The sequence below is a fragment of the Triturus cristatus genome, chromosome 4_1 (assembly GCF_964204655.1).
Source record: "Triturus cristatus chromosome 4_1, aTriCri1.1, whole genome shotgun sequence".
Lineage (NCBI taxonomy): Eukaryota > Metazoa > Chordata > Amphibia > Caudata > Salamandridae > Triturus > Triturus cristatus.
In genome coordinates this window covers 596,700,180-596,723,602 of record NC_140585.1, presented here as the reverse complement: position 1 = coordinate 596,723,602, position 23,423 = coordinate 596,700,180, and the positions used below count along the sequence as shown (strand labels likewise).

The following is a 23,423-nucleotide window of genomic DNA, read 5'->3' as shown; positions in this document are numbered from 1 at the left end:
GGTATACGTTTTAAAATCCCCCTGCGAGAAGACATATGTAGGAAGCACCATATTACCAGCTCATAAAAGAATCTTGCAGCATAGAAGAGCAATAATCAATTAAGATAGCAGTTACCCTGTTGCCAGGCACTTTGAAAAAGAACATCAAAGTTATCCATCATTAATGTGTTACAGCTGCATAGCGGAAGTACCTAGAACAAGGAGGGCTGGGAAAAGGGAAAATGAATTATGAAACTTGGAAACTTATTACGTCCTTGTACTAGATAGCAAAGAGCCGAATGGATTAAATATCGACATGGATTTCTTTGTACTGAAAACTGCTGTAGAGTTTGCACACTCAAGAGAGCCATTTAGAATGACATTTTTGGCGAGTTTGGAGGAGGACAGTAGGCACTGGCACTTTATTGTTAAAAGCACTTTATATTAGAAATATGAATGAGCACTAGGACTTTAAGAAATTGGGAATTAAGGAACTGGAAAGAAAGAAAAAAGAAAAAAAAAAAAATCCAAAAATCCTTTTTTTCTTGTAAAAATAAAATGAGAATGAAATTGAAAAATAAAGTTAGCACTGGCACTTTATGTAAGGGAGGCGGATACTGCGAGATACACTTAGAAATTCTTGGTGTAAATTGGCAGCTAAAGAACAATAAGCACAAATCCACTTTTAAAATGTTTTAAATGTTCCTTTTGTAATGTATTATTCATTTTAAAATTCATTATTGATATGGAACTGTCCAAGTCAAATGTATTTTAATGAGGTTAATATGCATTGGCATTGAAAATAAAGAGACATCATGTGCAATATGAAGTGTTCTAAGATGGCGCCTATAGTAACCAAGTGTACTGCCTCGTTTGCAATGGTAACGGTCTTCTGTCTAAGTGGCCTCTTTTTTACAATGTGCGAGTATTAAAATGAGAAAAAAATGGAGGTTCTGTATCGTGACCAAGGCTGCGAGCAGCAGCTGAAATGCATAGATGCCATCACTAAAAAAAATAAAAAATAAAAATAAAAAAAATTAACGAGTTAAAAACCCCTGGAGTGCTGGTTTAATCTCGGTTTGAGAAAGGGGTTGTTGTTTTGCAATATACACACACATACAAAAAAATGTTATAAAATTAAACAATTAATAATATACACATTTAAAAAATATTAAGGAAAGTATTTAAGTCTGGGAATAATAGATCTACTATTCCCACTCCAGTCTGTGCTGGATTGGGAATTTGAGTTCCATTGAGTTAACTGATGAAGACAAAGCAGTGTTGGAACTAGGTCTGTCTTACTGACATAAAAACGAACATATTTGAATAATCCTAATAATTTACAACAAATATAAAACTAATTATATAAACATTAATTAACCCCAAAAAATTAGATTTATAAAAGTAAAAACAAACATTTTACAAAAATGTGACTAAAATAAATAAGTATAACAATTAACATAATTAATCAATTATTAATAAGTTAATTACTTAACTTCCCCCAACCTCTACAAACACAATAGCGTGCACCTTATAACTAAATATAATTATTTCACAATTTACATAATCAAATAATTAATAATTCTTTACTCTACCCACCTTTTACCCCTATAAACTCAGCAGCCCGTGCTTTTTAACTTGAAAAATATATTCTACAATTAACATAATAAATAATCAATTAAATAAGAGTAAATTAATCATTACTTAGACTTAACTTCCCACCCTATACCCCTACAAATCTAGCAACCTAGTACGACGTTACAAGTTACTATTAGCAATTAAATTAAAAATCACTTAAAACTACAAATTATATTTACAATTATTATTACCAATTATAAAAGCAATATTAAAACATAAAAAGAATATATATGATCTAAAACACAAAGATAAATAAAAAAACGATATTTTTTCCAACTATATTATTTAAAACGATATTAACAACGATATTCTGGACAACGATATTTCTGCATCACAATATTTTTGTAGCATAATTTTTTTCTGATATTTCTGTAACTCAATATTCAAACTCAATATTTTGTCGAAATACCTCCAGGTGTAACCCATCTGCTTGAATCAGCCTCGAGGCCTCGGCGTCCTTCCTCTTTTCTTTTAGGGTTCCAGGTCAGGGCTTGCCTGGTGGCGTTTGATGTGGGCCTAAGGAAGGTGTGACCTATCACGCCCCAAAGTCTTTTAATAATGTCTTCATGCGCAGGGAGTTGGAAAGCCTGCTGCCATATGTTGTTGCTGCTAATGGTATTTGGCCAGCAGATTTGGAGGATTTTGCTCAGACAGGTGTTGATAAAGGTCTGGATTTTGTTGGTGGCAGTCACTCTTGTCCTCCAAGTGTCTGCTCCATACAGAAGGACCAAATTTGCATTGGTGTTAAAAAAAAACGTGATCTTGGTTTGCAGTGTTAGGACCATGGACCTCAGATCTTCTTTAGATGAATGAAGGCAGCCCTTGCTTTGCCGATTCTTGCCTTCACGTTGGTGTCTGTGCTGCCCTACTTGCCTACGTCATTGCCCAGGTAGGAGTATGCCTCAACCTCATCCAGAGCATCGTGTGCAACAGTGACTGCAGTTGTGCTGGCAGTGTTGGCCTTCAGGAACTTGTTTTTTGTACCTGTGGATGTTGAGGCCAATTTGTGCTGATGTGGCTGCCACATTGTCGGTCTTGTCTTGCATCTGCAGATGAGAATGGCCAGGTCGTTTGAAAAGTCCAGGTCATCAAGCTGCATCCAAGCTTTCCACTGGATCCCATTTTTACTCCTTGCTGTGAATGTCTTCATGATCAAGTCTATGGCCAGCAGGAAGAGAAGAGGTGAGCACAAACAACCATGGAGGGCTCTGGTCTTCACTTGGAAGGCTTCTGTGAGTTGTCCTCCATAGACTATCTTGCCGGTCATTCCCTCGTAAGAGTTGCTCATGATTCTTACAAGTTTCTGGCTGGTTGCCCCAAGTTTTTCCTTTTATTTTCTTCCTCCCTCACCTCAAACTTTTTTATTGCTCCCCTAACCCATTGCCAACTCCATGATCCCCCAGTAGTGACTTCTACATTCATCTGCTCTTCCACTGCAAAAACATAGATCTTCAGCAGCTGCAATAATGTGCCAGACTGCTCCATTTTCAAAACATGCTTTTAAGTATTTTAATTTACTGCTCCAAGATTGTTGTCCACTATCTTGGAACAATAAATTTAAGAAATGGTGGATCTGTCACACATGCGTAGTAATGCATGTGCACACATTCGTCATTATGCTGGGCCACCGTAACAAATGATGTTGCATGTGCGCATACACACCATTCAATTTTTTTTGCTGATGCTCTAAATCGTCAGCAAAAGGCATTTCTTTTCTTTTTGCCAATACGGAACAGCATCAGCAGAACACATTAGCGAACACATTAGCAAAGCCAAAATGCCTTTTTGGGCAGTCCAAAGGCAATATCTATGGGTTTTCCAAATGCTTATTGAATTCAGGTTCCTAAACAAAATACATAATCATACTGCACAATATATTCATTTGCCAGAGTATTATCAACTTACCTAAAAATTGGACTTCACATTTAGACTCCCCATTGACGTCGTTGCTGTAGCCAGTGACCTTATATACATCGTCATAATCTGTAATCCAAGAAATATATAATTTGTTCTCATGAATTTATCATAGAAGTTCCATTATGTTTCAGGAGAAAACGTGATAATGCTAGACCGTCTGTAAATAAACATAACTTTTCAATCTACAACACAGTAATAAAAGCCATCTATATGGCACACAGCAGATAGCTTGGTTAAAAGAATGTAGAAGAAAAAAAATCTATCCTAAACATGGCTTTGGGAAAACTAGGCAGTTTTATCACCTGGGAAAATACCACATAGTCATGGTATTTTGATTAGGGTTGTTAGCACCCAGTTCTATTTATTCTCATTGGGAATGTAGAATAATGTGTGGGAACTGTTCTGGCATGTGGTAAACTCCCACTATATTCCACTTATCTCACTGTTTTTGCCGAACAGGTTTCTTCGGGTACTAGCTAAAAGACTATGTGTGGCCAAAAATCTGGACAGAACACAAGCTGCACTCAGCTTTTAATGTTGTTGAACCTTCACCGGTCCAAATGGTAATTTTGAAAAATGGTGGTGCAATTTCCAGAAAAAAACCTCTAAAAGTTGTAGGTGCTACTGACATATCCGAAAATACATTTTCACATGGCCTATCATTTCCAAAGCATTTAAAAACCTATATACATTTGACTTCCTGCCATTTTTACACCCGATACTTTCAAAGAGGAAGAGGCAGAGTGGGAGGATAAAAAAATTTCACAAATCTCACAATCTTGGTAGTACAGAGCAGAACTACACAGATTTTACACAATCATGCAGCCCTTCTATCATTCAGGTTATGGGGACAGTAGGCGTATAACACCAATATAACAAACTTGGGCTTCAGTCACTACTAGTAGAGATTATTACTCAAATAACACTAAATATAAACTTGTAAATGCACTCATTTTATAACCTAAAAGTAGCTGTTACTTTATGTAAATCAGCACTTTCTGCTACCAAATACAATTTTTTCATTTAGCAAAAATAAACTAATGTCCCCCTAAATAAAAACTTGTATGCCTAGAACATTTTTAATCCAAAAATAACATCTTTTGTTTTCAGTAAATATAAATCGAGTTTCGAAAAATCTAAGTGTCATTTACAACAAGCTGCATACAGATATGGTGTGCCTTGCAAACTCACCATCTTCAGGCAATTGATGGACACATATGTCAATACTTTCCACCATTAAGCTAGGGCCAGAACTGTATAAAATTTGGGGATCATCATGCAATGGGTGTTCACAACAGATTAGAATGTATTAACATCATGTTAATAATGTCCACTAAATCCCAGGAAATTGCTCCATTATCCGAGGCTCAGTATTATACCAGGGTTGAATATCATTATCAAGCAATTTAACAGGGGTGAGAATCATCATGTCATGGGTGCACACAACAAACCAAGAATTTCCACTATTATGCAACAGACCTACTTGCACAAAGTTATGGGCATGTTCCGTGGATTTCCAAGATATACCAACAATTTTCTACCAACATACCAGGACCAGCATTATACTAGGGGTGTACACGATCATGACATATATGCTAGACACTGTCATGGCCAGCATTACCTGACAGGTGGGCACAGGCAGGTCAAGGATGCCTACAATATGCCACGAATGACCAACAACTATGCCAGGGTGAGCATTACTCTATCGGTGGTCACCATCATGCTATGGATGCCAACAATGTGCAAGAAAAAAATATAAAATGTTGTTACTGTCAGCATTATAGAAGGTAAGAGCACCTAACATCCACGAAGGCTCGCAATCTATGTGATATACTAATGAAAAAGAGGGTTCAAGAATAAAGCCTAATAATTTCACTTTCAATGAGAGAGAAGGGTCGGTGGGAGTTACGTGCAACATATATTGAGAAAATAATGCTAACTTGGTAGCTCTTTTTTTTAAAACAGATTTTATTAATTTTCAAGACAATCATATTACATGCATCAACATTAATGTGTCTTACAAGAGTCCTTTGTGCATTGCTGGCAGTCCGTTACTAACTGTTCAGCTGTGTTCCCACTCCCTCCTCTCCCCTGCCCCCCTCTGGAGTCGCTTCCGTGTTGTTCTCTCAGTAGAGATATTGAGTCCCAAGATCAACCTAGTGAAGGATCCTTTAGTCGTATATGAAAGGGGAGGGATTCAGAGACTAACCCCTTTCTTTCCTTATCAGGTCTGATCCCCTCTATCCGCCGCCTGCGAAGCAGGAAGCCACCCGGAGGCGGCTGTTCCTGTTCTTGTTCAGGCATCGTCAATTCATCTACCATCTGCACCCACGCCCTGGCTCTGTCCAAGATGCCTATCCCCCACCTTGCTTCTAATAAGAGGATCCTCCCCTCCGCACTTGCCCATTTTTCAAGCTCTCGCTTCCAAATTACCACCCTCGGCACACCCAGCGATTTCCAATTTCTAGTGATCTTCCGGTCCTGGAATTTCCCGGTCGTTTTTGTCTTGGCCGTGTGTGGAAATTAGCCCACCAAGCCATGTCCTGGGGTGTGTGGGATCGCTTTGTCGATGATAGTTTCTGTTATGTGTAGTACCTCATCCCAGAATGGGGTCAACTTGGGGCAGTCCCAGAACATGTGCAGTATAAGTCCCTCCCTGTATCCACACCTGGGGCAAGCTGCCTCCTACACTTGGAAGTATCTCCTAATGCATGCCAGAGTGAGGTAAGCCCTTTGCAGGACGTAATAGTTAATGAGCTTAAACCTTGCATTTCAGGATGCTTTTGGTGTACTCTCTACTATACTCTCCCAGGCTGCCTCCAAGCCTGGGATTCCCAGGTCTTCCTCCCATTTCAACCGCAACCGTTCCAGCGGTTCTTGAATGTTGCGGCTCATTGCTTTGTATAGGCAGGAGACCGTTTTCATCCTTGCCGCCGATGTGGCGACATATCGGCAGCCATCTAAGGTTCTGGGTTCCACAAGTCCCATCCCCCAGTGCTTCTGCATGCTCATAGTGATTGCTCTGTGCAATAGGAAGTGGCCATGGGGCAGGTGATATTCTTCTCGAAAGTCCTCGAAGGGGAGCAGCTCAGAGTCGCGGAAGAGATCTTCCATACTCCAGTTTCTTCCCAAGTATCCAGGCCCGCCCAGCCCCCTCTATGCGGGAGGTGTCGAAGCAGGGCCAGAGACCGGTCAGGGGAGTAAGAGATTCTACTGTTTATGCGCTGTAGATATCTAGTCCAGCATTTATTGATCACCTTGGTCTCCGCAGTGTCTTGCGCTGTCCGTCTTTGCACCCGCAGCAATAGTTTTGCCTGCTCTGCCTCTGTCGGTGCAAAGGGATATGGAGTCTTATCCGGGTTCTGCCCTGCCGCAAGCCACTGGATCAGCCAGTTGAGCTGTGCTGCCAGGTAATATAGTTTTAAGTCCAGTACCGCCAGTCCCCCCGTCGCTGTAGAGCGCTTCAGCATGGCTAGAGCCACCAGCCTGTGACCCGTTCCCCACAAGAACGATGTGATCACTGAGTCTAGGTCTATAAACCTTGCCTGTGCGATCGAGACTGGAAGGGTCCCAAAGAAATACAGCAACCAAGGTAGAGCTACCATCTTCAGCAGGGCCACTCTGCCAGACAGGGACAGTAGAAGGGGTCCCCTAAAGCTCATGGTCGAACGTAGAAAGCTTATCGCTCTGCCCACGTTGCTCTCTAATAGATCTGCTACCTCATGATAAATCCTGACCCCTGAGTAATTCAGGCATCTGGGTTCCCATTGTAGGTTGCCCAGTACCAGAGGGTGAAGTGTGTTCGGCATCATAGGAAATAGTTTCGACTTCTGCCAACTAACCTTTAGCTCGGATAGGCTGCCAAACTCCTCTAGCATGTTCTGCCCTCCCTGCAGATCCCTCTCCAAATCCCGAAGGAGTATCAGGAGCTCAATAGCATATAGGGACATGTGATGCTGCGTTCCTCTCACCAGCAGACCTCCGTAGGTTTGTCCCTGCCTCGCCCGGCAGGCCAGGGGCTCCATGGCCAAAGCAAACAGTGGAGAGAGGGGGCACCCCTGTTGCATTCCTTGCCCCAATTCCTGTCTACGGGATACCACCCTGCCTGTGCGCACCCATGCCGTGGGATTAGTGAACAATAAAACACCCACGCAGAGAAGCCACCTCCCAGTCCCATCGCATCCAGTACTGCATAAAGGAACGACCACTCAAGGCTGTCAAATGCCTTCTCGATGTCCACTGTGAACACTGTTGCCTCTATCATAGTCCTGCGACTCCATGATGGCCAAGAGACGTCGTATGTTAATCACTGTATTTCGCCCCGGGGTGAACCCGGCATGGTCCGGTTGGACCAATTTTGTCATGTGGGGCAGCAGGCGGGTCGCTAGGATATTACTTTGTTTGTAATCCATGTTCAACATGGAAAGAGGCCTGTATGCTGTACGGTCATGCGCCAGCTTTCCAGGCTTTAGGATCGGTACGAAGAGGGCTTCCCTGGAGCTCTTCCGCAGGATTTCCGCTCCGCGAGCCACACAATACAGGGAGACCAGCCTAGGCGTCAGTTCTTCCGTCTATGCCGCGTAGAACTCCGCCAGCAATCCATCAGTGCCGGGGGTCTTATTGCGCGCCATGTGTTTTATGGCCGCCCGTATTTCCTGCACTGTAATTTCCTCTCCCACCTCTTCAGTCTCGTCCGACTCTAAGCTAGGCAGTTGTGTCCCAGCCAAGTATTCCCTGGCTGCTGTCCCATCACCGCCAGCAGGGCTGCGGTATAGTTCAGCATAGTATTGCGCTAAGATGTCATTGATTGTGTCTTGGGCTAAGCATCTATTACCTAGGTAATCGTCCAGTTCCACTATAGGGGAGTTTCTATTAGTGTGGTTAGTTAGCCACACCAGGAGGGTCTCAGACTTATCCCTTTCCGCATGCGTTCGGTCTATGTACTTTTTGTAGTCAAAACTTCTGAGGCGTACGGTCTGTCGCGCTACTTCCTCCCTAGCATCCTGCACCTCCAACTAACTCTGGTTTCTCTGGGCGCTCTTTCTCTAACTCTTTAAAGCGCTGCTCCGCCCCCGCTACCTCTGAGAGGATTGTACGCCTAATCCCAGTACCCTCCGCTATGCAATGGCCTGTAAGAGCCACCTTGAACACATCTCATTCTGCCATTGGAGAAGAAGCTGTCCCTGCGTTGTCCTCAAAGTACTGTGTGATTTTCGCCTGAATCCCTTACCTTAGCCTCCATGTAGGGATTGCAGGCCTGGGATGTGTCCATTTAAGTGTTATCATGACCGGGATGTGATCTGAGATTGTTCATCGAGCTCTCCACATCTGCAGTGCACAAGAAGGTGTATGTGCAAGTTGTGCATGGGGGAGAATTAGAAGTAGTCTCGGTCGTGGGGATGGAGCCTTCTCCAGGAGTCCAATAATCCCCAGTGATACTGCGAGGTGGCAAACGCTTGTGCGGCTCGCGCTGATACTCAGTCATGCAGCGGGAGATGGGATCGGTCTAGGCTTACGTCAGCCACACTATTGAAGTCCCCTTCTATTAGTGTAGGGCCAGTCATGTATGGGGCAAATTGGTGGGATAAGGGCTCAAAGAAGGCAGATTGATCAGTGTTGGGGCCATATATACTTATAATATTTAAGTCGCTGCCTTCCAGGCGCCCCTTTACTACAACATATCGGCCCTATGGGTCCACAACAGAATCTCACACCTGGAATGGGATCCCTGCCTGTATCCAAATAATGGTTCCCCGGGCGTATGCTGAGTATGTGGTGTAGTATGCCTGTCCTCTCCATCCTGTCTGCAGTGCCCTCCCCTCTTTGTGTGTTAGGTGCGTTTCCTGGAGGAGAGCTATTTGTACCCAACTTCTTCTGAGGTAAGATAGTACTTCATATCTTTTGGCCATAGACTGCATTCCTCGGATATTCCATGACATATATTTATATGTTTGTACCCCAGCCATCATTCTTGTTTCTAAGCGGATTGCTCCATCCCTCCTCCCCTGTTTTGCGTGTTGGAGATACTCAGTCGTCTCAAATCTAGGAAGCGGTGCAACTCTAGGTCCCCTGAACTATGTAACTGAAAACAACCTCCCCAACTCCCACTCCCCAGGATAAGTAGTTGTGTGCCTCCCATCCACTATAGGAACTCGACTAACAGCAGCTCCCTCGCTGCTCAACTAATCTGGTGGGGTATGGCCCGTTGCTCACCTAGGCCTAGATCCACCATCTAGTTCTAGCCAGACAGGGTTAGCCCACCCCCTCAGCCATCTCCATTTTCCTCCTCCTGATCTGTCATTTCTACGCAGCCCTCAGTCTGTTTTTGACTCTCGACTTTCTCAGCTCACGCTCAGAAGATATCGTCCGTTGTCTGCGGCGTTACCTGTGGGAGTTCAATGCTCGGTGCCTTAGACACACTTGATGCATTGTCAGTGTCCGACTCTGGGAACGCATCCCCGCTTCCTGCATAGCAGTTCTTCTCCTTTGCCACTTTTGAGCGCCACCTTTTTCACCACGTTCTGTCGCTCGTTTTCCACCTCTTCTCACGTGGGCATGGGCAGGTCTCTGTTGGTCCGCTTGCTGCGTGGTCTACCACCACATGTCCGCTGCCTTCCCGGCTCTTGAGGAGGGGCTTCTCCGCACCTGCGCTCCAGCCAGTACCAAGCCTCTTGTGGGGTTTGGAAAAACACCGTCCCGCCCTCCGTGACCACTCTCAATCTGGCAGGACAGAGCATGGTGTATTTGTAGTCCAGTTGGCGGAGTTTTTGCTTTATGCTTTGACACACTTACCTTTGCTTCTGGACTTCTCTGGTGATTCATTCTGTATGCTAATGACTGAAATAAAATTGCCATAACCTAGATTTGGACACTGATTTTTCCACCAAAACTGAACAGCCACTGTACTGTTCACAATTACTTACCCTGTTGTAAACCTCTCTCATTGAAAGCAATGTACTGGTTGCCTATGGAAGAAGGTCTGAATATAGCTCTGCCTGCCCAGAAAAAGAAAAAAAAACACACACCAGAGAGCTGGAAACACGCCAAGATCAACGCCCTACTCAAAAAACCCAAGACAGACCCTAGAGACCTGAAGAACTTCCGGCCCATCTCGCTGCTCCCATTCCCGGCCAAGGTCATCGAGAAGATAGTCAACAGACAGCTAACCCGATACCTTGAAGAAAACAGAATCCTGGACCCTTTTCAGTCAGGGTTCCGCAGCAACCACAGCACCGAGACCGCCCTCATCGCTGCCACCGACATCAGGACACTGCTGGACAACGGTGAGACCGCAGCCCTCATCCTCCTGGACCTCTTCGCCGCCTTCGACACCGTCTGCCACCGCACTACGCACATGCCTCCACGCCGTAGAGATCCGAGACAAAGCCCTGGAATGAACCACCTCCTTCCTCTCCAGCAGAACCCAGAGCATCCGCCTCCCCGCATTCCGATACGAAGCCTCCAAGATCATCTGCGGCGTACCCCCAGGGTTCCTCCCTCAGCCCGACACTGTTCAACATCTACATGGCCCCGCTCGCACACGTCGCCCGACCTCAACATAATCTCCTACGCCGACGACACTCAACTGATCCTCTACCTCACCAAGGACCCCATCACCGCCAAAGCCAACCTCCACGAACGAATGAAGGCCGTCGCCGACTGGATGAAGACCAGCCGACTGAAGCTGAACACGGACAAAACGGAGGTCCTCATCCTCGGCTCCAACCCTTCAGCCTGGGACGACTCCTGGCGGCCGATGGCACTGGGGTCAGCCCCGACACCCACCGACCACGCACGCAACCTGGGAATCATCCTCAACTCAACACTCTCCATGACCAAGCAAGTCAACGCCATCTCCTCCTCCTGCTTCAACACCCTCTGCATGCTCCGCAAGATCTACAGGTGGATCCCGACAGATACAAGAAGAACAGTCACCCAGGCCCTCGTCAGCAGCAGACTCGACTATGGAAAAGCCCTCTACGCGGGAGCCCCGCCAAGCTCATCAAATGACTGCAACGCATCCAAAACGCCGCGGCACGACTGATCCTCGACGTACCACTCCACATCACCCCCCCCCCCCCCCCCCACCTGAGAAACCTGCACTGGCTGCCCGTCAACAAGAGGATATCCTTCAAGCTCCTCATCCACGCACACAAGGAACTCCACAAGACCGGCCCAGCCTCCCTCAACAAACGACTTTCCTTCTACATCCCCAACCGCCAGCTCCGCTCCGCCGACCTCGTACTCGTCACCGTCCCGCGCATCCGAAGAACAACCACCGGCGGGAGGTCCTTCTCCCACCTTGCCGCCAAGACCTGGAACACCCTCCCACTGAGCCTACGAAAGACCCAAGACCTGCTGATCTTCAGGAGGCTACTCAAGACCTGGCTGTTCGATCAGTAGCGGCCCCCCCAACGCCTTCAGACCCTCCCGGGTATGTAGTTCGCTCTACAAATGATTGATTGATTGATTGATTGATTGATAGGGGGCTCATATCTGGCAGTGCTGCCATGAGTGCATGGCGGACTTGCAAATTTCGGAACATTTCTCCCTGGGCTAATTTATATTTCTGTTGTAGTTCCTTAAATGTAAGGATCTTGCCCTTCTTCACTAAATGACCAAACCTCTCTTACAATGCGTTTAAAGTACGAGTCAGGTACCCTGTAGGGACAGTTTTGAAGGATATACAAGAATCGCGGGAGGGCCAGAATTTTAAACAGAGCAGCTCTGCCCAGCAGAGATAGCGGTAGAGACCTCCAGTGTTTAACATCACTGCGCAGTCTTTCCAGGGGGGGCGGCCAGATTTTTATCATAAAAGAGTTGGGGGATCAGGTGTAATATAGACTCCTAGATATCGAAATCCATCTGGAGATATCTCAATCTCACATCCCCGCGGGAGCCTGGGGACAGTGCCCCGAAGAACAAAAAGCACCAATTTGGTCCAATTTATGGCATATCCTGAATATTTGCCAAAATTTATGAAAACGTTTAACAAACTGTGAATTGAAGCATATGGGAACGCTAGATATACTAGAATATCATCCACATATAGCGAAATTCTATCTTCGTGTCCTTCCGCCCACTTCAGCCCTCTAATTGAGACGTCCCCTCTCACCCATGTTGCCAGTGGTTCAAGGATTAGGGAGAAGATCAGGGGGGAAAAGGGGCAGCCTTGCCTGGTGCCCCTACTCAACTCGAACACTCTAGACGTTCGGTGGTTGACTTTTATCTGCCCCATCAAGTCTGTATAGAGAAGTCTGACCCACCCTATAAACCTCGGGCCAAACCCTAAACACCCCAGAACCTCAAAAAGATAAGGCCATTCTATGGAGTTGAACGCCATAAAGGCATCCAAAGAAAGCACTTCAGCATCTTCCGCAATAAAGTTCTAGCGCCCAAGGACATTGTGGATGTGGCGAATGTTTAGAGCCGTGTTTCTACCCGGCATGAACCCGGATTGGTCCGCATGGACCAACGAAGGAATTACTGACACCAGGTGGGAAGCCAAGAGTTTCGCCAAGACCTTTACATTGACGTTAATTAATGAAATTGGTCGATAGGATCCACAACTATCAACGGGCTTTCCCGGTTTTCTAATGACAACAATCGAGGCCAGACCCCCTTCTCAAGGCTTTCGTTATATATATTTTTCAGGTGGGGTGCAACCCTTTGGGCCACAGACTTGAGAAATTCAATAGGGACCCCGTTAGGCCCCAGTGCCTTCCCCGATTTGATACTGTATATTGCTTTGCAGATTTCATCAGCATTTAGATCTTCATCCATGAAGTCACTATCCTCCTCCGACAGAGTGGGCAGGCGTAGGTCAGCCAGCAGCTGTCGGGATTCCTCGCCTGTATACAGAGTCGAAGAGGTATAAACCTTTTCTAGATAATCCGGGAACGTTTTCGCGATATCCTGCGGATCTGAGATCTGTCCCGTCCCTTCAACAGTCAGTCGGGGACCCAGAGTTCCCCTTGCTCCCACCTCTCCAGCCATGCCAACATTTTCCCTGCTCTATCTCCCAGTCTTTCAGCTATTTTAACTGTGTCCTATCGAGAGTCTAGGTTTATCCTGGAGCACATCTTCTCTCCTTCTCTGATGAAGGCATATTGTGTCCAGTGAGAAATGCACACTAGCTCTCTCTTTAGCGATTTTGAAGTTATTAGCATGAACACAAATATCGGCTCTTCCTTGCTATTTTAGGTGGGCTGTACTTAAAACTAAGCTTCAAGTAGAACATCTGCTCTGTGTGGTTTCTATAAGGCTGCTGCAAAAATATTCTGCCTACAGCCATGTTTCTGGGGCAGCCAATGCTAAAGCAGAATGGGATCCAGACGATTTCTGAACCCGACAGCTAATATTGAGTCGTATTTGTGTATCCTAGTGTACTAATATCATGACACTGCTTCCATCACCAGTGTATGTTCAACAGTGTGCATCCCTGAAACCCGCACAAGGATGCAAATAAAAATGCAGTCCTTAAAGTATTAGCAATTCATTTTTTGTTTTATAACTTATTTTTATTACAATACTGCACAGACGTTACATTATGCGTCAGTCGTACAATTTATAAAGCATTGGCGGTAGGCTAATTATGAGCAAATTACATTGAAGCAACTGCTTTTGGTGTCCATAGGTTTCCTTCATTGGTTTCATTGCTGAGTGTGTAGTAGTCATACGATGCATAGGCCTTACCCCGCCCAGGAGAATTGTGTGCAGCAATACTTATTTTAACTAGTAGTAAAATGAAAAAACAAAACAAAAAAGAACCGTGGCAGCAAGCGGTGGCAGAACCCAATCCCCCAGGGAGCAGAGGTGGAGCATCTAGTGTAGGACTATCAATAACCTATAGAAGTTACAGAGGAAGCAAGGGGTCAACTACCCCATTCCCCGATGGGTATTTTTTCTATATGTGCAGTAATTAATTCTCTTCGGTCTCCTAATTTTGTGTGGAGGTGGTATGGCTAAAAGTCTAGGATGAATTCCCCTCACCCTCGCCGTGGCTCTCTGGTGTCTGCAATCTCTCCAACATATATCCCACTCTTCCAGATCACACTCTGCATTCTCGTCTGCGTGACAGCTCAGAGACGGCACTCATCAGCCACTCCCCGCTCTGTCGCATCCACCCATCATCTACTGATCCTGTTGGAAAAGCATGCGTCCAGTGTATTGCGATACACTGTTCAGCCAAGAGAAGACTCCAGAGAGAGAATTTGTACTGCATATGGGCTCCTTTCTTCAGTGTCAGAAGTACTCCTAATAAGCACTGTTTAACTATTTCTTCAATTCGCACGCCCTTGACCATCAGAAGTACCTGAATCACTTGTCGCCAATAAGGCTGCAACCGGGCAGAAGTCCAGATCATGTGTATACATGTGGCTGGGTCTGTGTTATAAATGGGACATGCTGAGGAGCATCCAAGATTGAAGTGTGCTATTCTCTGAGGCGTTAAATAAGTGCAGTGCAGATAATAAAATTAAGTGAGCTTGAACCTTGCATTACTGGCTACCATGCGGACTTGTGCAAATGCCCTCTTCCACTCGCCATCGGTGAAGGGAGAAGGCAAATCCGCCGCCAATCTATCTTTTATCGTGAGACCCCAACCGTGCAATCTTCTTTCAGAGCTTTATATAGAAGCAAAATCAGCCCTCTGGTAGACCCCAGATCAGCAACAACGCTAAAGTATGTGACTGGATTATCAATTCTTTATGTGCATGGAGCTTACTGACTAGAAGCAGTTCAAGCTCATGCTGAACCCACCTGGCACATTAAGGGAAACTAAAATGCATTCAGCATGCCACTTAACAGATTGCCAAAAGGTAAACTGACATCTCAAATATTTTTTTATGACTGTCTTAAGCTCAGAAGGTTATGTAGGCATGTGCTTGCTCTATGATAACGTCAGGTACATCTATGTTATTGTATGTGCCTTTGTAAAGGGCACTATCACTGCGAGGTACCCTCGCGCTAAGCAGTTTTGTGCCTAGCCCTGTCTATGGTAGGTTGGTTAATTGAACAACCAGGTCTTCAGCTTCTTGCAGAATTCAAGAAGAGACGATGTAAGTGAGCGCCAATACTCCTGATCTGGTTCTGTGTGGGATGTATGTGAGTTGGAGTCTTAAGGAGCGGAGATTTCCTGGTGGTTGGTGGAAGAAGATGCGACTGTTCAGGGTGTGCCATAGTCCAACTTGTTGGCGACTAGGGCATGAGAGACTTTTTTGTGTTGCTTGGGAGCCATTTGAATACCTTCCTCAGTATCTTCAGGGTGTAGAAGCAGGATGCAGTGACAGCATTGACTTGTGCGGTCATGACCACATTGCTATTGATGATTGTTCCGAGGTTCCTGGCATGGGTGCTGGATGTGGGTCTGAGTTCGGCCAGCCTCCAGTTGGAGTCCCATGGTGATGTACCCTTGCTGAAGATCACTACTTCTGTCTTATCGGTGTTGAGCTTGAGACAGTTTGCTTTTTTCGAGTTAGCGACTTTGGTTATGCAGGCGGTGACCTTGTTTCTTGTGTTGGGGGGTCTTATCCGAGAGGGAGAGATTGAGATGTGTGTCATTGGCATAGGAGAGGTTGTTGATTTTGTGTGAATATATGCGTAAGTGTACACAAATACAGCACACTATACAACAGTTTCTTTTTTAATGTAAGTGTTTAATACTACCTAATTAGCCTCATAAACCCACTGAGCTATCTTACATAAAGCACAATTCTGTGACCTGCATATTACCCAAATCTGCGAAGAAACCCTATGTACCATTTTATGATGCTTCAAACCTGTGACCAGACACGGTATACATCCCTCCAGCAAGTGCATTAACAAGCAGAGTTAACTTACCACTATTATAGAAAATTGCAAGACATAAAAAGATCTTTGCAGGTGTCTTAGCCCCAGTATTTTCAGTAGATGTGCACTTCTATTGTTCAGCATGAAAACAAAAACCAAAAGGAGCATGTTCTGACAGGTTGCTAACGGGTTCTCTTTTGTTATCCTCTTTGCACTTGGCCTGCCCCTACCTCCAAAAGAGAACCCCAATAAACAGCAGGAAAAGGACCACCAGGAGGACTAGCAAACCAGAGGCAGGAAGGCAAGCAAGGCAATGAGGATCAGGACCATGAAGGTAAAGAAGATCTGGGCCAGCAGGACCAGCAGCGGGAGGTTCAAAACAAGGAAGTCCAAAAGGACAAGAATCAGGAGAATGAAGACCAACGGATCAGCACCAGAAGGACCACACTCACGAAGATCAGGCCATGAAGGCCATGGGAGGGGGGTAGGGAGAAATGGACCAAAGCCAGGATGAAAAGGAACAGAAGAAAGAGACCAGGACCAGCAGGAACAGGACCTGGAAGATCACATCAGAATCACTAGGAAGAGGACTAGGAAGAGGATGCAGACCAGGTGGTTGACAAGGAGAAGGACCAGAAGAAGGTGGGCCATAGCCATTGACCAGGACCTCAAGGAACAGAATCAGGAGTGTGAGAAGTTGGCCTGGCATATGCTGTCCACTAGTTATAGTGCGCAACTTGCACCAGTCCAAACAACCCTTATTGATGATAGGTTTAAAGACAACCTTTATTGAAAGCTATCTTAGTGGTAGCTATGGAGAGCAGCCTTCAGGCTAAGTCTTGAAGGAGTGTAAAGCAGCTAGGTTTACCAGATTATAACCTCTTGAATCACTAAATGAAAGGAGAACCACACAAGGTATATATAAAATATATCTATTTATTTCTAAACACTCACTACTAATCTCTTTATGAGATTAGAGTCCAAGATACACAATAATACAGTTCTAAAACGACAGTAAATAGCACAATATACAATGCGCCCTAGAGGCGGACCAAACCATATATTAAAAAAGTGGTATAAGAACTATGACTTGACTAGACACAGTGCATAGAGCACGTAGAATCGCTGGGACCCCAAGGAACCACCCAAGGTAGTGACACAGGAGACCCATGGGGGATGTGTGCAGTGTGAGAACACAGCCGCGAGCCTGTACTATTCTATGGGAAAGTCGCGGTTGGAATTTTAGACGCTAAGGACACTCGGGAGAGGACCTTGAGCAAACCCCTTTAGACTTAGGGGGTTCTAGGGCCAGCACCCACGGGAGCACCGTAGTACTCGAGTTACATCACCCAGGGAAGGCAGGTGCATAGGTGTCAAATGGTGTGGGAATCGTCGTTGATTTCAATGGCGATCTGCTGCAAAGTGCTGCTGCCGGGAAGAAGAAAGTGTCCGGTGTGATCCAAGCCTTGATCGAAGATCAGAAGAACCTGAAAGCGGAGGAGACACAGTCTAGGCCACTTGCCAGTGACCAGGAACATGATAGACGAATGCCCACCGATGTCGAGTGTTTCAGGTGCGAAGAAGTGAAGATTGACTCTGCAGCCACGAAGACCAGGAGGCGTCGATGACGACCAGAAGCTGGATTCGAGCTGTCCCACGAAGGATGTCGAGTGCTGCGGTGTTGGTGCCCAGATTGGACTCAACAAGCCTTGGCAACAGCAACCCATGCAGGAAGAGAAAAGATGCTTCGGTGCGGACCAGCAAGGTCCTGGGGACTCCCCAAGCGATGGAGAGTCAGGGCACGTCTGGAGCAACCAGGTAAGCCCAATTAAAGGTAAAGTTGCCTTCACAGGGACCCACCAGTCGACGGACCAGGGATCGCGAATGGACCTCGAGAGAAAACACAAAGGGCCAGCTCACGGAACACTCGTGGAGTGCAGGCGGGCAATCTTCGGTGCAAATGCTGCTCGGGGTCAGAGCTACAAGTAACCCAAAGCTCAGCTGCAGGAGTTGTTGGAGAGCTGATGCTTCTGCAAAGTGACGTGGTGTCCAGGGGTTCGGGATGCAGGGTCGCCACGAGGGATACGGGCCTCAGACTTGCTGTGGGCACTGATCGACCTCTAAGACCACGGAAACCCACCTCCTGTGTTGCAAAATTCTTCGGAGTCCGGCGGGAGCTTTGGAGATGCAAACCGATCAGATGCGTCTTTGGTGCCTGCCTTGGAGGGGAGTAACTCCTTTACTTCAAGGAAGATTCTTCAGTCATCTAGTTCAATGTAGATTGTCGAAGTTCCAGGATTCAGTATCAGAGTTTCGTCCAGGTGTAATCTAAAGTCCTGTAGCCAGGTGTTCCTTTCTTATACCCAAGGAAGGGGTTGGACAAACTCTAGGGACCCACCTATGGGAAGGTCAGGAAAGAGGGGTGGCTACACCCATTTCCTTTTTCCAGTTTCGGGCCAGAGCAGGGGCTGGTAGCCCCTGCAACCGGTTTGAGCTGGACTATGGACAGGGACACCAAATGTGCCCCCAATGCAGACTTCAAAGCACTCTTGGAGTGCACCCACCCAGCCCCAATACACCAAAGTCTGTCTGGGAGGTGGCGACACCTCCCTGTGACAGGAAACCTATTGTCCAGGCCTCCCCTGCGGAGTTTCATCCAGCAGCAGGAGGGCAGACTTGTGTCTGTGGCTGGCAGCATCCATTTTGTGATGCCAGGGCTCTGTTAGCTGGTACCGGGTATACCGGTGCGGTCATGTCTCTCCCTCTAGAATGGTGGGATCATACTCCCACACCAGTTACTGGTGAGGGGGTATGATTCCAAGGTGTTTGACACCAAACATGACATGTTTCCATGCAGCCATCCCAAAGTTAGCATTTATTGTTTGGTTATAATGCACTTAAGAGTATATGGTTTGGCTGCATCACAAACAACCCTGGAAAAAAGGTTCCAAAGGCTGCAGAGGGGCTCTGCTCATGCATGGGCACCCTCTCACATAAAACCCTGCACCCTGCCTTCAGGATTAGTAACGCCTGCCATAGGGGTGACTGATAGGTTTATATGTGCAGTGATATTGGGAGATATAGTGAACCTATATCTCAGTAAGGGGTGCATGCACCACCTTACCCAGGCTGCAGTAGCAGTCCTGTGGTGTCATTTTGGAAGGCTTCCCAGGGGTGGCATAATGCATGCTGCAGCCCCTGGTAGGCCTCTGGGGTACCTATGCCCTGGGTACATAGTATACCATATACTAGGGACTTATAAGGGTACCCCAGAATCCAATCTGGAGTGTATCTAAAGTGCTGGTAATCAATTTAGAGAGGAAGCAGCTAGGCTGGGGTCCTGCTTAGCAGGGCCCCATCCAGACTAAAGTCGAAAAACAGTGAAACATCAGCAAAAAGTGGGGGTAACGATTAGAAGCAGATCCTACTCTCCTACAAGGAGGAAGAGAATCAGGACTTCAAGAATTAGGACCGTGCCGAGTAAAGAGCAGGACTATCAGGATAGCCATGATGACTGGGACAAGGAGGACCAGAACAAGTCCGTACCAGGAAGAGGGCCAAGACGAGGCAGGGTACCCGGAGAAAGGCCAAGAAAAGTTGGACCAGGAGAAGGAGCACTAGGAGCAGAAGGAATAGGAGGAGGACCGAATCAAAAAAAGAATGAAACACCAGGAGGAGAATAATAAGGGCAATAAGGAGGGGTAGCAGAAGGACAATGAGGAAGAAAAAAAAACTAGAAGGAGGAGGAAAATGTGATTCTAGGCCACTTGTAGAAGGACACGCCCTTGGTCTGCGTTCACATCTCTATACCTGCTGAATTTCACTTGTTTTGTATGAGTGAAATCTGAGCCCAACTAGAACGTCCTCGTAACCTTTTTGTTTTTTTTCAGTGAATATATACACACACACACACACACACACACACACACACACCCTCCCCCCCCACCCCCATATAAAGGCAATGTGCGGTAAAGGTATTGCATGGTAATGGATGTGTGGCAAAGGCTGTTTTCCCTGAGGTCAAGCATAAACAAGTTGTTATGTGACTCCTCTGATTAGCCCCAGCACTGGTGCTTCCTCCTCAGAGGTGGTTGCTTCCCTGTGTGTAAAATGCAAATACGGCCTGGATTACGACTCGGTGTAAATAGATGATTGGATATTTGGCAGACCATCATATGATAAACACAGAGCTACACCGGTATACTTCAACCATGGCATCTGAAAATTTGGATTGTTTCGCCATAATTCAAAGTGAGTTTATTAGGTCCTTACGATCATAAGTAGCTGAGTATCGGTGTCTCTTGGGTTAACTTGACTGCTACACTATTTTTTATAAGTGTGACTTTCATAAAACATTATGGAATATGAGTAACGAATACTAATTCATGGATATGTTTATAAATTGTCAACATATGTATGTATGTACTTTTCAGGAATTGTCTTCATGCAATGTTCATTGTAGGTTGTTGGAGTCACTTCTGTTTTTTTTATGCACGTCATTGTATGGGAATCAAGATGTACATTATGTATATACACAGGTATTATATGGCATGTTGTTTTTTTATTTTTCAGCCCTGATGAAGTCGGAATGGACGAAACGCATCAGCTGAGCTGACTAAATCATGTCCATTATGATTACTAATAAATCAAAAATTTGCAACTGGACCACCTGACTGTTATAATTGTTACCCTTTGTGATAAGGGATTGAACAAAAGATATTACTGAAAAGAGAGAGTTTTGTAAGGTTACATATTAACAGGAATGATAGAAGATTGTGATATGATGGGCTACTGGTCTAATTGTTTATTTAAAAAATATGATTTTATTACGATTACTTGGGGTGGAGCGGTAATCAGTTGAGTGCTCCAATTTAGTAAATGAATGTGTATATTTATACTGGTGCGATCATGGAATAGCCCTCCCTGCTTTATTGTTGCCAATTGCAGTTCAATGGCGATTTAGCGCGAAGGTGGGGGGCAACTGACCTGCATGTCATGATGTGCGTAAGTGTCCTCAGTTTCCAAGAAATATAGTATGTTGTCACTAAGGCCTTCACCTTATTTTAGTTCTTTAAAAAATATTCAAATAATATGCTTGTATTCAGAAAGAGCAATCTAGATTCAAGTTATTCAGACTGCAGATGGTACACAGAGTTTCAAACACCCAGTCTTTGGGTGAGGAGGGAGCGATCCCATGTACTTGCTGTCCCGTATATAGAGATCACCAAAGGAGCCACCAGGCCAGTTTATACTAGGCAAGTAGGCTTTATGTGCCTGCGGCAGCGAACGGACCCCGGACACCACCCCCTCCCCACCTCCGCCAACAAGCCAACCATCATGCCCTGGAACCCCGCTACAATCGAACACATCACCGCGACCATGAAGAAAACCCACTCAGGAGCCCCGACAGACCCTTGCCCATCGCACATCTTCCACAGGGCCGCCGCCGTCATCGCACCCATACTAGGATGGACCATCAACACCTCCTTCAGATCCGGCACCTTCCCAGACGACTGGAAGCGGGCGGAGGTTAAAACCCTCCTCAAGAAACTCTCGGCCGACCCAACGGACCTGAAAAACTACCGGCCCATCTCTCTCCTCCCCTTCGTGGCCAAAGTCACCGAGAGACTCGTAAACTCCCAGCTGACCGCATTCATCGAAGAGAACTCCATCCTAGACATCTCCCAGTCTGGATTCCGCAGCAACCACAGCACCGAGACCGCCCTGCTCGCCGCCACTGATTACATCCGCATGCTACTCGACCGGGTTCACACCGCAGCCCTCATCCTTCTAGACCTCTACGCAGCCTTCGACACCGTCTCACAACGCAAGCTCGCAGCCAGACTTCTTGACGGAGGAATTCAAGGAGCCGCCCTCAACTGGATCCGATCCTTCCTCTCCGGCAGAACCCAGAGGGTCAGACTCCCTCCCCCCCCCTTCCTCTCCGAACCCACAGAGATCAACTGCGGAGTACCCCAAGGATCATCGCTCAGTCCCACGCTCTTCAACATCTACATGGCCCCCCTTGCCGCCATCGTCAGACAGCATGGGCTCAGCATAGTATCCTACACTGACAACACCCAGCTCATCCTCTCACTCACAAAGAATCCCGAGAACACCAAGCTCTGCTTCCAGGAAGGAATGAAAGATGTCGCAGCCTGGATGAAGGACAGCTGTCTGAAGCTCAACTCCGAGGACCTCATCCTCGGACCTTCCACCTCCACCTGGGACAACACCTGGTGGCCCCCCCACCCCTGGAAGTCCACCCACCCCTACAGACCACGCACGAAACCTCAGCATCATCCTCGACTCCTCCCTCTCCATGACCCGCCAGATCAACGCCGTCGCTTCCACCAGTTTCAACCGCCTTCGCAAGACCTTCAAATGGACCCCCCCCCCCGAAAGCAGAAAGAACTTCACCCACACACTCATAACCAGCAGACTGGACTACGGAAACGCCCTCTACGCCAGAATCAACGAACTCTCCTACACAAACTCCAAACAATCCAGAACTCCGCAGCCAGACTCGTACTCAGGACTCTACGTCACGAACACATGACCCAACACCTATGTGACCTCCACTGGCTCCTCATCGACAAGACGATTACTTTCAAACTCCTCACCCACGCCTACAAATCCCTCAACATCGAACCCGAATACCTCAACGAGAGAGTCTCCTTCCACGTACCCAGGAGGCACCTCCGCAGACCTCGCCCTGGCAGATCCCCCGCATTCAGACCGGAATGTGCTTCTAGAACAGTGAACTAACCATACTTCTCTAAATTTAGCAAATTGTGCTGTACTCAAGCAAGGTTTTCTGTTTACATGTTATGTGGCATCTAAGTGTTGTGTTAATTTTAATACGTTCTATCAGCTGCTTTGCCTGGGTTCAGACTTAAGACCTGCAGCAAACTGAGGTGTCTTGGCATCAAGCAAGATTGTGCAACAGCTCTCTTTCGGCTAAACACATTTGCAGTATTAACAAGCTAAAGCAGTTAACAAAGGCTAGGTTTACCACTTGCTCCTACAGCAGGGAGAACACCGGCAACCTGCAGTAAGAACAGAGTTGGGTACCCAGTTGGATTGCCTTTACCCTAGCA

The 23,423-nt window shown here is 46.4% G+C and overlaps 1 protein-coding gene across 4 annotated transcripts in view; it reads right to left on the bottom strand.

Moving 5' to 3' along the window:
* The window catches only part of BEND7 (BEN domain containing 7), a 398,804-nt gene that overhangs the window by 292,629 nt on the left and 82,752 nt on the right, over nt 1-23,423 (bottom strand). For all 4 annotated transcript variants that reach the window (XR_014981306.1, XM_085652959.1, XM_085652958.1 and 1 more), the window contains exon 2: nt 3,523-3,600. Coding sequence is in view for 2 of the 4 variants with exons in the window: in XM_085652959.1 (XP_085509085.1) it covers nt 3,523-3,600 (78 nt within the window). In the remaining 2 variants the exon portion in view is untranslated. The remainder of the gene's footprint in view (nt 1-3,522; nt 3,601-23,423) is intronic.